General features: G+C 39.4%; 1 protein-coding gene across 34 annotated transcripts in view; it reads left to right on the top strand.

The window, feature by feature from the left end:
* adgrl2a (adhesion G protein-coupled receptor L2a) overlaps positions 1-18,349 on the top strand; it is a 91,928-nt gene that overhangs the window by 24,644 nt on the left and 48,935 nt on the right. For all 34 annotated transcript variants that reach the window (XM_061738426.1, XM_061738427.1, XM_061738399.1 and 31 more), the window contains exon 3: positions 14,748-14,961. In XM_061738426.1, coding sequence (XP_061594410.1) covers positions 14,748-14,961 — 214 coding nt within the window. The remainder of the gene's footprint in view (positions 1-14,747; positions 14,962-18,349) is intronic.

Below are 18,349 nucleotides of genomic sequence, written 5' to 3'. Positions count from 1 at the left end.
GGAATTAATTTGGAACTATGTTACATTCATCTGTTATATGAATGTTTACATATACAGAAAAAAAGAAAACAACTAAACTTCTCCCTATTGTGAACAACTGCCTAAGAGCAATATTTTCCAGTCACAGTCAGACAAACGTGATAGTTGCAGCTTTATAATTCGACAGTTGTATTGTTGTTGCTTGAAAGAGACACATTTTCAGTCACCACTCCTCCAGTGTGACTGTTATCCAACAAAAGCACACAAGGGCTAGTTAAATGATTATATGGGACCAACTATCATCTACATTAATATAGAAATCGTTCCTTCTTATTATTAACATTTTAAAATGTAGAGACTTCCCTCCTCATCAGATACAATAAATCTGTTTTCTGAAGGCAAATTCCTAAAGGGTCTATAATACTTAGAAATATCTTGACCTCTGATGAATTGATGTTGACAGATATTTTTAAATCTGGTTCTTGAATTCCCTAAATACATAGAAGTGGTGAATTGTTGGAGTGCCCTTTGAAGGCAGATTTTTATCTCAAACGGGGCTAACGGGAGTTCTGCTGCAGATACGGACCGGTTTTGATTTATATTTGAGAGCTAAGTTCAGGGTCTTATTTGCATGTGTTGATGGTAATCAGACTGTGTGGCACCTTGTATTCCCCAAAGCAATTGTATTTCTATTTTTTAATTTACTTTGAAACAAAGAGTGAAGATGATATACGTCTAAAGGTTAAAATCACCAGAGCTGCACCCCAAGTGTTTATCAAAAACTTGAACGATTTATTTCATATAAGGTAACACAGACTCATGCTTGCTGTTATGCTTAGTCCCCCCCGGAGGAGCATTCTGAGCCAAGGAAATCCTGTTAATTCCAACAAAGTGACAACTGCAATGAGCAGAAGGATTGAAGTTGTTGCTTTGTTAGATATTCAAACTGAAAAGGAGACAAGAGCTTACCTTGCTCTAAACTGCGTTGTCTTCAATTTCAATTAATTCAGCATCAGAAACATGCAGGACTCAATTATTCTAATAAACATGGCGTTGATAGTTTTTTTTCATCCTGGACAAAAATAATGCCAGACCTGATATAAAATTGGCTAAAAACATGTTCTATAGGAAAACAATGAGCTGGGTTGTAATTAGACTCCCTTAGCTTAAAAAAAAAAAAAAACAACAACAAAAGAACAACCAAGATAAAACTGGATGACCATTTTAAGGTTGTGAGGTTGGTGAGATGACTCCAGAAATGCCTGTCTGTCTCTGTCTACATCTCTGTTATTGTTTTGCATCAGCACACGTTTACCCTGGGGCATCGACAGTGATCGTGAGCAGGTTTATTTCTCCTTGTGTTACTGATGTCGCCTGTGAATGTCACCATAGCAACCCACCAGAAAAGAGGTGAAAGTATAATTTTGAGAAGAATTATTATGTTTATTGTCCCGAAAAGAAAAAAAAAAAGGACTGATGATGTATCTTTGCAAGACATGATTATATTGACTCACGTGTCTTCCAAAATAATTTAGTCAAGTCTGTTGGGGTTGCAAGGATTTGCATTTATCAGTGGCAGAATAACAATTTACACCGAGCTCAGCTGCATGCTTTCTTCTAAAGCTTCCCCAAAGATTGTTGGAATTATGGGGAGGCAAGAGTTGTGGGTGGGTGGAAGTGTATTTTACATGTGCTAAACTTGGCTAAGTACATTTTTGTATATAGCTTTTTTCTTAAATTTCATAGCTAAAAAGGAAACTCCCCATTTTGTGAGCCAGGTAACAGGTTGTTGGTTTTTTTTGCACTTACTGTATCATGTAGTATTCAAAGTCTGTTGGAGATCGTGTTCTTTTTTTATATGAGACAAGGGAAACAGACATGGCTCATTAAGCAGGTCAGTTGGGATTTCATCTAACAATAGACATGATAGATATGTTTCTTCAGATAGCCTGTAGTGGTTCCACTGTCATGTAAAAGCTGTGAATCAGCGGCAAAACTTGTACGAACAAGCTTGACAGAGAGACCTTGTCTTTACACACACACCCAGAAACCTCAACATTGTTTTCTATCAAAGCTTAAAATGTTTTGAAGCGTTTGAGATTTCTCAAAGGCAACAAGGAAGGGCACCTTTAAAAGTCCTCCTTTTGTATCGTGTGAAAGGACGAGAGAAGAGACTTTAAACCTTCATCTCAAAGTCAATTGAGTGAAATCGACAATCTAGGTGTTCTGAAATGTAATTACTGGCAGTAAAAGCTGATGGATTAATGTGAGCCACAACCAGGATGTGGAACCTTCCAGTGATGTTCCAGTTAGACTTCACTTATAAGAATAAAAGCATCCTGAGATATCTCTGAAGTTAGTCAGTCCCTGTTTCTTTTCTGTCTTTCTTTTTTTCCTTCTTTCCTTCAAGAACCTTTCCCCTGACCTTCCCCTACTTCCTTCACACAGCCATACTAGGGTAAACTAAGGTATTAGTGTCATGGAAACAAACATTTAAGAGGTAAATCCAAGTCTAAATCCCTATATCAGCAGCTGATTCTTCAGAGGTAGAAATGTTGTATCTGTGACTGATAATCAGCTTTTAACTTCAACCCATTAGGTGCCTCTTTCTAAGCATTTAATCACACTGTATGTATGTTATTTGAATAGAGCAATTTTGTTAAGGAAACATTCATGGAAAAATATACGGAAGACCATTTTCTTTTTAAGTGCTATTTGGTTCACCAAAGTATCGGTGTAAGAAAAATTGCGCTTTGTGTTCCATTGTCTTCCTTTGCTATACATATATATCCTTTATTTAACCAGGTGAAAGACTCATTGAGATTAAAACCTCTTTTTCAAGAGTGACCTGGCCAAAATGGCAGCATAAAAAGAATAAAACAATACATACAAACACAGTCAGTCACACATCCTGGGGAAACAATAAAAACAATGGTAAAATTTACACAATGGGGCAGTTGCAAGAATCGAGAGACCTAATTTCTCTGTCTTTTAAAATGGATTTAAATTTACCCAAGGATACAAGCTCAACCAATTTCAAGTCCTTCTGCGCATCATTCCAAGTTGAGGGGGCAGAAAACCTGAACGCCTTTTTACCCAGTTCAGTTTTGGCTCTCGGGACCTGCATCTGAATAAAGTTCTGTGAGCGCAGGCCATAATGGCTGATGTTTCTACACATGTGCACGCACAAATATGTAGGGAGACGTCCCAAAATGGATTTGTAAATAAAAGTCAGCCAGTGGGAGAGTCTACGGACAGGCAAAGAGGGACAATTGGCAGCAGCAAACAAAAAACAGTGATGTACCTGATAGCTGCAGCCGGTGATAAAGCGCAAAGCACAAAAAGGTAAAAACATCAAAAAGGTATTCACTAAGAAATCATATTTGCTTGTTAAGATACTTTTATTTTATATTTTGTTGCTTTGTTTATTTGCTCAGTGTTAAAGGCAGCATTAAAAGTGTTCAGGCTCAAGCACTGATTCTCGGTTTAGTGTGTGTCTTAAATGACTACAGTTGTCTTTCCATCTCCTGCTTGATGTCGTTCTGCTTGTTTGTGGGGGCTTGCAGAGTTTGGCTTCCGCTGGAGCCAGGCAGGCGTAGGGTCTGTGTACGTAGGCCCACCATGCTGTCACGTCTCTTTCATCGCCAGCCAGGCTTGGCCAATAAGGAGATAAGGAGACAATGCCTGGGAGAGCAAGCAGTGGCAAGGTGTAACCGCAGCCCCCGGGTCTCCTCCCTGCTGGGTACTTCAAATCCTCATTAGGATTTTCAGCAAAGGAAGGAGGGATTTTCTGGATTAGGGCTTTGTCACAGCTGGCTCCAGGTTGGTGTTTGTCATGCAAGAGCATAGTGGAGCTCTGACATCTTGCCACCCTCCTCCTCCCACCCAAACACAGGCATCGCTGTAACCTGTCCACTGAGGCAGTTAAATATGTTCCACTGACCTAAAATGTGTCAAATGTATAATCATGAACTCGCCGCCCTTGCCAGTGGTTTTTAACAGCTTTCTAGTAGCCAGTGTCAGGTGTTGGTGGGTTTGTGCTGCTGCATCAGCATTCCTCTAAATGGTTATTTATGCAGAGGTAACCTTGGAAAGCATCATTAGTTTGTTGTTTGCCGTCGACATCCATAACTCAAGCTCCGATCTCGGCCATGACACTGATGCTGCGGTTCAGGCTGGGGACGCAATGCCTTGTTTCAGACCCACTGATCAATGTGTCAGTTACACCAGGGGCACTACATTGTATTTCCTGAAGTTGTTTGTCCTCTTATTTCTCGCTTAGTGCAACGTTTTTGAGAAGTTGCTTTTGCTTCCCTTATAAAAACAAAATGCAAATCTTCTTTGGCTATTTGTTCGAATTCACAAGCCTTGCGGACTTCTCCCACAAAAGGAGTGTGGCTCTTGACATTTTGCTATTCCTCTAATTTGGTCTTTAATTGGGTTTCCAGACTTGTTTGGAAGAGTGGTTCAGCGTGACAGAGTGTCAGACTTACCTTCTCCTATCATTCTCAGGGCTGATCTCTGTGGATAATGGCCAGTCATGCAGGTCCCGTGAGACCTTTGCTGGGTGAGATCTCAGGCACCTAAGCTTAGTCATCCACCCACATGTCCCTATCCGCCTCTTATTTTATCGTCATGCTTTGTCTGACTTTGTTCTTGCCCAGGTAGAATCATGTGGGCCCTGAACAAATATATCTCAAACAATCTACAAACATGTGCAGTTTAATCCGTCACGTCCCTTCTCTGAATCCCAAATATGGGAAAGTAAATATGTCTTATCAGCCTCCAGTGCAGTGATCTATAACCAAAGACCTATTATTCAAGGAGCATTTGTTGTTTTCTGCTTTTGTTGGTCGTCTCTGATCTGACCGTGGCAGATGTGACTAGCAGCATGAGGGCATCACTGTATAAGCAGATTTCAATCTGTTAAAGATATGCTTCCATTTTCAAAGTTGCATTTCTGTTTGTTCTGTATTTGTTGCTAGTGTCCTAAACTTATGCTGTCTGTAGGATTTGTTGTTAAACGTTCTTGCATATATGGCGAAAAAAAAAAAAAAAGCATGTTCATTATGGAAAGACCTAAAGCTATCCGTATGATACCACGAGATAAATAACAGACGCTGTAGTTCTTTAATATTTTTGTGTTGCTAAAGCCTCTGTAGTGGACATCAAGGAGTGCAGACAGACGTCATGCAAGGACTACTGATGAAGTGCTGTCTGGAAGGGGCGGATGCAGGGAAGGTTTTTTGATTATCCAGTGTTGATGGCATTTCAAACAGGAATCAGCATGTACACCTTGCGCCTGACAAATGAAGCAGCTCAGCTGGTCAAAGGGCAAATGAAGCTTTGTTTCCTGTTTGCTTCTGTAATACTGTGAACATTTAAGGTGATTAGACAGGATCATTCGGGTCACATGCTTCGCAGCATGCCAGTATACATTTGATTTCTACAGGCTTGGACAAAATTAAATTAGAGCTTGTAGCCATCTGTACTAGATGGTCTGACTGCACACAGTTTTTCTCTGTGAGATGTTTCGTGTGTATTTATAAATGTGAGCCGCTCATTCCCACTTCACCTTTTGATTTCAACAGCCGGAGCAAGTGAGGGATGAATACACCAAAGTGGTCTTGAACTGCTACTCACGAAACCACACCTATACCACAACAGCTTGACGTTGTATAAACAACAACAATCTGCAGGTGTTTGAGGGGTATGTAATCAGGTTTCTATTATGAGAAGACCGCTGAAAGGCACGCTCAAAGGGAAGTGTGAGTGCGGTTTGCATGACATGCAAAGAAAAGCGGCTGCAGGACATGTAATGACAGAGTCTGTTAAGAGAGCATAATATACTCACAGGCTTATGATTTCAAATTTTTTACTGCTCCCACTCATGAGTCAGACATAAGATATCCCTTCTTGCCCTTAGTGGAATCCATTTTGTCCTCTTGCTTTCAACCCTGATTTAGTGCAGCCATAAATTCTAAGAAGCCTCCTGTAAACGAGAGGTGGTGAAACTACGCCCGTAAATACAAAGGATTTAGAACCAGGACCTTTTTACGCAACTCTAAATTCCCATTTATGAAGCTTGTTAACTTACAGAGTTGAACTGGTGCATTCAGTGCTTTTCCTTCCCTTCAGGTCTTTGAATCTTTCTTTCTCACAAATATTCTTGTCTGAGACCCACTTTAGCAGATCCAGCACAAAAATGTTGCATTTCTTTCAGGTCATTGCCCATTTTTGTTGGTTCTCAGTAAAAATGAATCCCTGACATGCTGGTTTACTTGATGTCAAACTTAACATATGACATTTCCAAGCTGCTTGTGCTCTGGCACTACGACTTGACCCCTCGTGACTCAGCTTTTGACCTTGTGAGTCATGATGACCCCCTGAGTGCTTTTGTACGTCAAGGCCTTGGGCCTCTCCTTTTACGCCCCACTCTTGAGTAAATGGGGCTTCCCCCATGATTCTTATTCTCAGAATGATGGGAGAAGCTCATTTGAGTAGATGACAGGCTGAAATGATACCAATCAATATCATTGGGCCTTTCTTACTATATCTATATCTATATATATCTATCTATCTATATATAGACTGTTTCCTATAACATTGGGACATTCTGTCTGCATAATTGTTACACAACCCAAGAACCCAAATCTCCCCCGCCCCAAGCCCAAAAAAGATCAAATATTCTGAAAAGGCTTGAATAGCAATAATCAATCCTGATAGGCATGAGAGACATCTGATGAATCCTTACAGGGGGAGTTGAAAGTGTGCCGGCTTTGACATGTGGGAGGGCAGGAAACAGATGGTGGAGTGAGAATGTTAGGAAGTAGGCATAGCACTGTGGACTGGGTTCAGATGGGGTTAATCCAAATCTGAACAATTGCTTAAAAACATCATAGGGATAGGCGTGCCTTTGATTGTCATAAAAATCAGCTTCACAGAGGGAGAAATACATTAAATATGAAACAGAGGCATCACCGGGATAATATTCAGCCTCTGGATTATAATGAATAACTCAAAAGTCCTTGATAAACAGAGTCAAAAGTGAAATTCAGTTTTAACTTTCTTTTTCAGGTACTATAAGACTCAACTATTGGAAAAAAAAAAAAAAAAAAGGACAGACTCCAAATATTGAAGAGCTTCATCAATTGAAAAAGACAAAACATAATACAATGGAAAGAACAGAAAGGAAAAAAACACAAAAGAAACTATGGTTTCCAGTGATTTGCACTTATCAGAAAAGCACTTTGTAGGTATGGATCACCTTTTATGCCTCATTCATTGTGTTTGAGTAGAACTTTGTGTCAAACAGCAATCTGCCAAACCTGCGGGGCAACAAGTCTGAATAAAAGCTGCATAAAGTATTCAGCTGGAGAAGCAGTCGTGTCATCAAGGCATGACTACCCTGTTGGTCAGGGAATTTAAATGCCAGGTATGGGTCAGCTGAAGCACTGCCTGAATAATGCAGCACAAATGCATACACATGAGAGTCGGGTCTTGGGAAGAGGAACCACTGCTGAGGGCTGCTTGAAGAAGTGCACTCTGGGAATGCAAACCAAGCAGATGGACACTTCTCATTTGTGTGTACTGCCACTGGTGACCCAATGGGGGAATGCTTCTTTATTGAATTGAGGGGCATCAAACGCTTCATTGGAGCAGGGAAGGAAGTCTGGGCCTCTCCATGTATCTCAGTCCATTGTTTTCATTATTTCTAATGGAAACTGTGGAAGTGATATACTCCAGGGCTGACAAATATAGTCTGATGGCAAAGTCATTCTTTTTTTTTTTTTTTTTTACACGTAAAGTCTTGATAAATTGATATTACCTGAAATATTATAATTTATAAAGCTGATTACTGTGGCTCAAAGAGATTTGCTGTGCCACATTATGAATTTTGGCAGGCACTGGCCCATTGGTTCTTACTGGGCCAGATTCAGGTCCACAGATTTATAGTAATGTCAGCTCGCATTCATACTGCATTATTTGAAATGTAAGGAGAAATTGCTGTTCAAATAATTCCCAGAACTCTTATTTTTTTGCAGTGAACTGATGTCCATTACATCTTGTGATTTTTTTTTTTTTAACATTCAAACCTCAAAACTATCATCAGAAAAATGAGCTAAAAGCGTTGACCTTGCCTTGCTAATCTGAGTATGTCATGTGGATCATGAGACAAAATATACTGCTTGTCAGTCACTGGAGCCATTACATTATCAGAAGGTGTCCTCACTTTTTATTTTTGGTGACCTAAAAAGCACTCCTGTACACACGCTGGCTGGCCCGAGGGCTATCCGATATTAGACGGTGAGATGACACTGTGTACTTGTGTGAGTGCAGTCAGCTAACATGTGCAGATGATGTGAAGTCAATAATGCATTATGAAAGGAGGGGATTTATGACCTTGATGAGCCCCATAGAGCTTAATTAGGCCAAAAGGTTGATTTACATACAAGCGTACACGGAATTTGATGAGGCTGTGTTTTCCTGCTGGTGCAGTGCATTTTCATTTTGTCAGGTAGCAACATTTAATGCCTCACATTTGTTCAACTTTTTATGGGTTAGCACAGAAAAATTAAGCACTGCAGGATCACATTTCTCTCTTTTGCAATCATGGCATTTCCTGTGCAGGTTTTTAGCCTCAGCAAGTTCTGGTTACTGGAGATTAAGTATAAAGTACATGAAAAAACAGCCTTTGACAGGTTAAAGTTCTGTTTGAAGAGCACAACCTTTACCTGCTACACACCACACATGCTCACACAAACTATGTGTGTATATATAAACACAAATCTTTATATGTGTGTGTGTGTGTGTATATATGTGTGTGTATATATGTGTGTGTATATATATATATATATATATATATATATAATGTGTGTGTATATCCTTTATGGAATCTGAGAGAGAAATGACACGATTTTTTTCAGTCATGTACCTATATCAAAGATGCACTTGATAGCCCCCCCGCTGTTGCTATGGAAGTAGCAGAGATGTAAATGAACTGGAGTGAACTACATGGTGGAGAATACAAATGAGCGTGGAAGTCTTTTCCTCCTGCTGCTCTTTGCCTCTTCTTCTTCTCCCAGTATCTTTATGTGTTCCTAACTCCCTCTCTGTGCTCAAAGACCGACGATCAACCACTATTCTACATCTTTCAGGAATAGGTTATGTGATTTGAGATTTTCCTTTCCTTTTGTGTGTGTGTGTGTGTGTGTGTGTGTGTGTGTGTGTGTGTGTGTGTGTGTGTGTGTGTGTGTGTGTGTGTGTGTGTGTGTGTGTGTGTGTGTGTGTGTGTGTGTGTGTGTGTGTGTGTGTGTGTGTAAATTCAGATCAGAGTGCTTTTTTAATCTCTTAAACAATACTACGATGGCTGGTTTAAATTCCCTTTGCTTCTAGTCTAGCACCATGCATTGCGCCGATGAATTGGTGAAATGAGCAGTGAAAAATATTTCCTTCCAACTATGGAAAAAAAATGAGCTGAGATATCAATGTGGTCTATTTCACATTCTGCAGAATTTTGATATCATTTTTAAAAAGTTGGATGATCTTATGGGCAGCATTATAGTCCACATAGGCCTCTGCTGCCACGTGCTTTTATCGTGCCCAGACATTATGACAGGTTTGAACACACAAAGCAGAAAAATAGTAACACGTGCCTTTAAGTCAAAGTCAATGCAAAGAAATTCAAAAGATTGTGAATATCTTTCAAGCTGGTGGTGTCATTCTTCTTTACCATGGTCAGAGGGAGTTGGTCTATCTCACACCCTGCTGTTTCGGGGAAATATGCAATATTTTGTTCCGTGCCTCCTCCCCTGCTTGGATCTGACTTCTTAAGAATACATGCTGTTCTAAAGGATATTTTGGGATTATAGAATCAGCACTGTGGGAAGGGTCTTGAATTTAATGTTCTTGTTCTCTCCAACTTATTTTGCCTGTGCTATAGATTTAGGGGAGGCGGGCAGTGGGGTAGGGGTAGTTGTGCGTAACTTGGAGTGCTCAAGCTGAGTCCCCTGTGGCTCAAAGCTAATGCTATAGGCCACACTTTTCTTTCAGCCTATATCCGTCCAGCAAGCTAGCTTGTCAGAAGAGGAGTGCAGAATAATGGCAGAGCAAGCGGAGAAGCTAGCTCATTTACAAGCAGCTGTTAAGCTCTTGTCTGAACAGCAAGGGAAATCAAAGAGCTATGTTAACGGTAGTGGACAAGCATCGGGAGCGTCCCTGTCACACTCCTCACTGGCTCTCTACAGAAATTATCTGGTTTCACATCAAAATAATCTTGAGACCTCTTTTGTGCTCTGGGCACAATGATGGAAGCATTAGTGTCTGAATAGGCCTTTTGATTGGCCTGTGCTTTTCCCCTGGACTACTGGACGAACTGTGGACGCATTTTTAACTCGAGTTACAATGAGTCATTTTAATATGGAAATCATTTTCTAGATTGTGAGCGAGCCCTGGAGAAAAGCAGAAAAGGTCTTGTCGTTTATGCTTTGCGATGACTGAGAAGCATTTGTGAAGTAATTCAATTTCACTGAAAGAGATTTGAGTTTGTCTTCCTGATCTGTTGCACTGACAGCTGTTTGAGGGACTGCATGTCTTCTATGTCTTTAGCATCAACACATATATCCCTTTGGGTTCGATCATGTAATGTCTGGCTTCATGGTAGAGCGGAGATGATCCTAATGACTCCTCATTTCTGTGAAATAGGAAGACATTTTGCTCATTACCTCTGCTTCAGTGACACTCGTATCCTACCAGATGGTCACTTTCCAATTGATTTGGCTCATCAGTGAGAGCAAAAATGAATTAAATCATTATAACACCAAAGAGACAGTGCATAATGAGTCCACCTTACATATGTACTGTTTCTCACAGTTCTTCAGCTCCAAATCAGGTATGGACTTAATGTCATTATAAAGGTCAATCAGGGTAGTAAACATCAACTAGGGAAGCTTTGAACAGAGATTTGTCATTAGCACAATTAAGTGTTATAACCCATGGAAATAGAGGTCCTGTGTGGCGGTCGAAATCAGTTAGCATGTTATAAAAATGTTTACAATGGCACATGTCAAAAGCGCCAATACATTATGCATATTTTAAAAAGCAAACAGTTCTTTTTAATTTTTGATATGTTCATTGCAAAATATACACCTTTTTCATGGCTTGCAAGCTTATTTCAGTCTTTGAAAAGAAGAAATAGCCATTATTCTGTTTTGCTATTGTGTAAATGACCATAATTATTGCTCAGTCCAATGATTCATAGTTGATGACAAAGAATTGAACTGATATTTTGTGATGGTAATGGAGAAGGTGGTTGGCCAGGTTGGAGGGTGACCACAGCGCCTGATTAGGAAGAGTGTCCACAAGGCCATAATAGAATTCAGGATAGAGATTTCTCAGCTGTGTTACCATGGCCACATTTTCCATACACTGTAATGTTTTCATTTGGCATGTCTTGATTCTTTGCTTCTGTTTAAATAGTGCACAGAATGAAAAACTGCTCCATTTAAGTGCTTGAACAATATCCATCTCTCTCCCAAGAGATTTTGCCTGATTATGCTTGTTATTCACACCATCTCTTGAGAAATGCCACCTTGCACTTAACTTTAACCCTAACTTTGCATATGATTTAATGCTATAAGAACCATGAAGAAAAAGTTAAAATGCACAAAAATGACACGGATAAAGTGGCCGAGTAGCATGCTGTAACATGATCCCTTCAAATCGTCCTGATATGAGTACAAGAGAAAACCTAAGCCCTGAAATGTTGATACTTCAACATTAATATTTCTGACATAGTTTACTGCTACCATATGGAAAGTAAATAATTTTCAGATCATGTATTCCTTGAATAATTATGCTAATGACCTCACTAGCAAAATAATGATTACTTTTATGGCTCATTTGAATAATGAAATTATTCAGTTAAGTGAGTCAGTAAGCATTGGATTTGTTTATGTCCGATTAAGAGTGATCATATTACTGTGTTGTAATTGCAATGCATGATCGATGTTGTTTTGCTTTCCTCATATCTGAATGAAAACAGATGAATACGATTTATTGAAGGAAGATGCATACAGCATCCATTGCACAATGTAAAAGGACTTAGCAACAGACAAAGAGCACATTCTGGTTATCATTACTGTATCAATTCACTTTTTTCTTTTTTTTTTCTTTAGCTCTCAAGCTACATTTTTGCCAGTAATTGAAGTATTTTAGGGATGGTATAGATGAAACATAACATTTGTTTGTCATTCCAAACAGAAACCACCTGAACCAAAATCAAAAACATTATAGACTGTATTGTAGATGTTGAAATTTCTCTTCTTCACTATCTGGGGCCCTCATATTGATTTGTCTGTGTCACTCATCTCCCTCTGCACTAAAATAGCATCTGACACCAGGGTGGGAAAATAGTTCAGCCTTGGGTGTAATCAATGGAGAGAGGCTTTTGCAGGGTGTTTACCGCCATGCTTTTGGTCCATGATGCATGAACCCAGCTGGCCAATAATAAAGTGCATTTCGAGGACAAGCAATTTTGTTAGAGATCCTAAAATTTGAACATGAAAATGTACGCATACAGCATCTTCAGCAAAAGTGGTTAGTACATTTTGTTTGCCACCTTTTGAGCAGTCTCTATGAGAACGCATATATCTTCTCATTTCTCCAGTTTCTGTTTTCCTCTTTAAGGAGTGAGACTGCACTAAATCTTAACCAAAAACGCAAAATTGCAAAGGGTTTGCAGAGCGATTTAAGTGTTTTAACAGTGGTCATGAGACATGCAGCATCAGTGGGTTTGGCTGTGGATATGGAGATCAAACACAGGGGTCCTACACACGGCCAAAAAACAGATTGCTTCCAGCCACAAAGTAGTTCTGCGCGAGATAATATACCCCATCCAGAAATATGTAACAGTGACTCAGTCGCAGTTACATCAAATTGAAGTCTATATTGTGTAGTCTTTTCAGTAAAACGAGAAAGGAACGACTTTATTCTCACAGTTTAAGCAGAAACAGTTTATGAATCAGGTACAAAATATAAAAAAAATAACATTTTTTTTTCGAGTTATTTGAAGATGTAATGTATGCTTGATAGATTTTCTTCCCTTTACTACTTATTTTGTGGCACTGAACACCCACCACCCACTTCTGCCTTGTAATTCTGAAAACTACCTTCCTCTTTCTTTTCGATAAGACAAGTGGTGAGGGGAAAAAAAGTATTAGATAAGCCTCCATTACACATCTGCCTTTTCATGTCATGGTTTGCTAAAAAAAAAAGTAGTTTGACACTGAGTGATGTTTTACATAGGTTTAAAGTTAATACAAGTGGTATTACAATCTTTTGGTTAAACAGTGCTGGAGTGCATTGACGTGAGCACAACGTTGACTGTCAAATCCTGTTCTGAGCATTCAGTCTCTTCTTTCTTTTTCCCCCACCAGAATGTCTGATAAATTGTTTATCACCTTCAGCTTTTCTTTTTGACTCCAGAAAAAAAAGCTCTGTAAAAATAAAATTCATCAGAAACCTATTAGATTTTAAAACCTTCACTTTTTCATGTCTGTTGGTCACATACCGGTAAGTAAGTTTGCTGTCAAAAAGTGCAAGGTGAAGAAAAACAAAAAAGCTTCTCCTAGACAACAGAGCAGATATAGACCAGAGCATCTGCCCTGCTCCATATAGATATCCTTTGTTTACCGAGAGCTTTTCAATGAGCACCTTAGAAGTCGGGCTTTCACCTGACTGGTGCACAAACAGAGCATCAGGCAATGCAAACTGACATTTATCTTCCTTTGTAAAATACCACAGCAGCGTTTTCTGGCAAGGAGCACAATACAGAATGCTAATCCCCTGCCACTGTAGCTTAGCATTTAATCAGACAAAGATAATTGTATTGGTAGTTAATTGATGAAGCATTCGATAGAGGAAAATGAACTGTTTTTCTTGGCCAATTTAGTTGGGTTCTGTAAGTAAACCACCGTCACACACAGAACATAAAATGAGAAGGGGAAAAAAAGCCTTTGTTATTATAAACAACTGCACATATGGATCAGTCCAATTTGTCCATGAGGCAAACAAATTAGTGCATGAGAAGTAGTAAGGGTGCCTTTTATTTCCTCCTGTGACTGTGAACTAGGCCTCATTAGGGAGACGGAGCATTTGGAAACAACAGCCATCCAACAAGTTGTAGGTAGCGAGATTATTATATAAGACCTCAAAGTAGCAACAAAGTTACAACTAGATGCAGGAAACCGGTCGTTAATACACAAAGACGCCAACACAGGAGCAGCCAGCAGTCTTGCAAAAGTTCCTGCCACATTTTCTTAATATTTGGCACAGCTTTGGAAAGCTGCTCTTACCGAGACATGTGTGAATGTGTATACTTTATCCGTGTAGTTGGAATTGCTCATGTTCCCAGAGCCACATTGTTGAGTTCCAACTGCATGCTCCTGTTCCTTTTCTTCCAGCCTCCCAATAGTCCTCCTTTACATTATCACCTACAAAGTGAATTAGATGACACTTTTGCAATTTGTACAGAAACAGAGTGTTGCAATAAAATGTCCACTCTTAAGCCAGGTTTATTTTTCCATTGATTCATGACTTTTATTTATGAAAAGTGTTATTCTTTTGAATAAAACACAAGCATCCATAGTACTGTTTCCTTTGGGTATCTAACCTCTGCCTTTTACTGCATCTTCTTTGTTATCGCAGCTGCACATTTCCCTTGGATTTGCACTAATAGAGCACCTTCTCCGTTTCCTCCTCTCCCTCAGGGTTCAGTCGAGCCGCCCTGCCGTTTGGCTTAGTACGGAGAGAGCTGTCTTGTGAGGGTTACCCCATTGATCTACGGTGCCCAGGAAGTGATGTCATAATGATCGAAAGTGCTAACTATGGCCGAACAGATGACAAAATATGCGACGCTGACCCCTTCCAGATGGAGAACATCAACTGCTATCTTCCAGACGCCTACAAGATCATGTCGCAAAGGTAAAGCTGCAGACATGTCTGTGCAGTGTCAAACCAGTCACGCCAAAATGAGTTTCAGAACCCCGAGGAAGTAATTGACAGGGAATGGTAACGGTTGAGCAGTTGTAGATCGCTGCTGACCATTTCATTTTGTCTGGTTGCTTCCCATACACTTGCATTTTTCCTGTGTATAAAATAATAAATCTCTGTATCACTTGGCTTTGAAGTGAAATCCTGCACCAAGGAAATTAGCAGGGCTTCTGTCACAAATGACAGCATCAAGAAATAGCAAAATTGAATGTAAGCATGAGTGAGAAACAAAAGGCAGCCGTTTCCTGTCGGCACTGATTGCCCACAAGACATTAATATTAGCGCCAACAATGAGTCATGTGAACCTGAACAAAAAGGAATTAGAAACTTCTTTTGATCTTAGGACGTGAAAAAGTGCAGAGAGAGCATTTAAAAGAAAACATAGTCAAAAGAGTGTGGCGGTAATCTCAGAGTCGACATCTATTCAAAATATTAACATAACAACTGAACTTTTCATTCTCCAAAACAAAGAGCTAAATTTATGCGACGGCGTTGACAAAATGCAGATCTTATCTGGATTAGAAGAGGTAATTCCTCTGTCTGTTGTTATTTCTGCTGATTTCTACAGTGTGATACAAATGTGCTCTCTAGATTAAATATAATTACATTAGTCTATCAGTGTTAGCTTTATTTTTCTTATTACTGAAGCTGAGCTGTTTGGTCTCAGCATAATCTATTTAATGTGTGTCTTTATTTGTGTGCATGCAAAAAAGAACCGAATAAAAGTGTTTTGTACTATATTTCGTACAGGCCTACATAATAATGATAATAATAAACATAATAATAATCTTTTCATTGTCCTACTTTAATAGTAGTAGTAATGTCAACTGATGCAAGTAATGCAGAAGTAATTTACTTTGACTTTAATGTTGGAGGGCAGGAATTGTAATGGATCATTTTTTATAGTTTGATATTACAAGTGTGACATTCCCGCTTCTCCCATTTCTGGCATTTTCTTATTTTCAGCATGCTGAGCTTCTGCATCAGCTCTTTGATACTTCCTGTTGGCAAGATTAAAGGCAGGACTGACTCAAAGATGCTTCCACACCGACAGTGGTAACTTTACAGTTGCACCTGATGTAGATTTAGCTTTATACTTATGACACAAATGTGTATTAGCTTCAGTCAAGTCTTGCGAAGGGGATTTTTCTTAGATCTATCGAACAAACGCTAAAACTAATTTAGTCATAATCTAATTTACATCAGTTACATTTTGGTCTGACTTTAGTCTTGGCTTTTATATTCACTGAGCCTTTTGCATCTTTAGCTGTCACCACCTCTGTCTGCTATTGCCATGGTTACAGGCGTTTAATCTATTGCGAGGATAGTGGAAATTAATGTCTCAATGTCCATCTGCTCTGCAGTACCACATCAGACAGACTCTTATCATTAAATCCAGTTCATGTTGCTATTTCTACTTTTTGTCAATTTAAAGTTGCAAAAGTAAAATTTAATTTGTAGATGACCTAAGTTCAGAATCTGGAGCCTGGAGACATCAGATAACACCACTAAGAGAGCCATAACATTCCTAGATGGCGCAGGCTACTTATTAGCAGATCAATTTCAGAAAAGGAATTAGGTACAACATTGCACCGTTTTATTGACACTGTAGGCCGTTAAGTAATTCATGTCATTAACATGGCTATGATTTGTTCATCTCTCGAACACTTTGTTCAATTTTTATGGCACTTTCTTTTCTTTTAATATAATTCTCATTTTGAAAGTTCAGTGCTGATCAATAACTGACTTCAAAGATTTTTTTTTTTTTCTGAATTGCAGAGTTTGATTTAGAGTGCATGACAAACCATCGGGGATGGTTGGACTTGCAGATACGAGCATGGTAGGGTTTCACCAGCAGCACTGTATGCTGTGTGAGACTTAATACATGACCAGTTGTCACACAGATGCCAGTAGAGCCAGAGAGCGCAAGATAGAATGACATATGACTGCCACAGAGAGAGATATTGGCTGGTATGAGGCCGTCAGAAACTCTGACAAGCCGCCCTGGGAAATAAACAAAAAGAAAAAAAAGGAGAAAGAAATAAAAGAGACGAGCCCTTGTATTCAGGAGAGGAGTTATTGTCAAGTCCTATTTGATGAAGTCAGATAGCTGACTCCCAGTGTCTGGTCTTGAAAGGCTGCAGTCCAGCCGATCCCTGCTTACGCTGCTGGCAGCCTGAAGCGTTACACTGCCCTCAGCCTTGCAAAAACAGTCCACCGAGTCGCACAATCCCATCGTGTCTCTGAAAGACGACTTAAATTTGGTTACAACACTACCAAAGGCGTGGTTCAAATGTTATTTTGAAGGCATTTTTAGCATTTAGATCTATTGTATTCTAGTATAGCTTTCAAAGAGGAAAAATCTTTGATAAGATGTGTCTCTCAGGTGAGTGAGCACAAGAGTTTACCTCCGATACCACACAGAAGCTTTGCAAGATGATTGGCATGTATTTTTGAAAAAGTGTCATTGGAGGTTTTTGATTTTTCTTTTGACTGAGCAAGTTTGTGTAGCACATCCGCGTTGGAACTGTGAGAGCAGACACAGAAGTTATCATTTAAGTGAGTATAAGCCACAGATTAAATTTTGTTATGTAGTCGGAACCATAAAAGTAAAGCAAATACACAATCAAGAAAATGAACTCAGCGACATCTTGACAAGATTGCATTTGGGACTAATTAGTAGTCATCTTTCTCCTGCCCATTTATTTACAAGAGCAGGCCTAAATAGGGAGCAAATGTAATGCAAGAATGCCCATGCCACCAAATCTAGTTCTCCTCAAATGAGAAATGTGGAGATTTTGCCTTCTTGGAATGCAGTGTTTGTTTGCTATGCGGTCTTACCCCCTCACTTCTTCTGGAGTCAAGACTCGGCCCTGTACGCTGGCTCCTGCTGTGGCTGACCCAGCTGAAATTCTCCTTATGTGGAGCAGTCCGCTGAATTCTCTGTAGACAGAAGAAAACAGAACTTCCGACTGTGCAGCCTATATCAATTAAGGCTCGAGGAGCTGCAATTATTTATTACCTCAATTATTCTTATTTGCAAATTTAAGTATACGGGGGAAAAAAAGTAAAAATCACATTAGTAGTTGTGTGGAAAATGACGTTCACTTTTAAACATCCAAAATGAATGTTTTCCTGAAGTGTGGAGAATTAGATTTTGGCTTCATTGGGTTTGATTGATTCTGTTGGCACTCCATCTTGTTTTTATATCTAGCTGGCATATTATGATCATGAGCACAATGATTTTATGAAAATAACCTTAGGACTGTTGTGGCTCAATTAGAACATTCAGCTGCAAGCAATTAGTCGACTCAAGTGG

The sequence above is a fragment of the Cololabis saira genome, chromosome 13 (genome assembly GCF_033807715.1).
Source record: "Cololabis saira isolate AMF1-May2022 chromosome 13, fColSai1.1, whole genome shotgun sequence".
Taxonomy (NCBI): domain Eukaryota; kingdom Metazoa; phylum Chordata; class Actinopteri; order Beloniformes; family Belonidae; genus Cololabis; species Cololabis saira.
The sequence above is the reverse complement of the archived record's forward strand: the minus strand, read 5'-3'. Positions and strand labels throughout refer to the sequence as shown.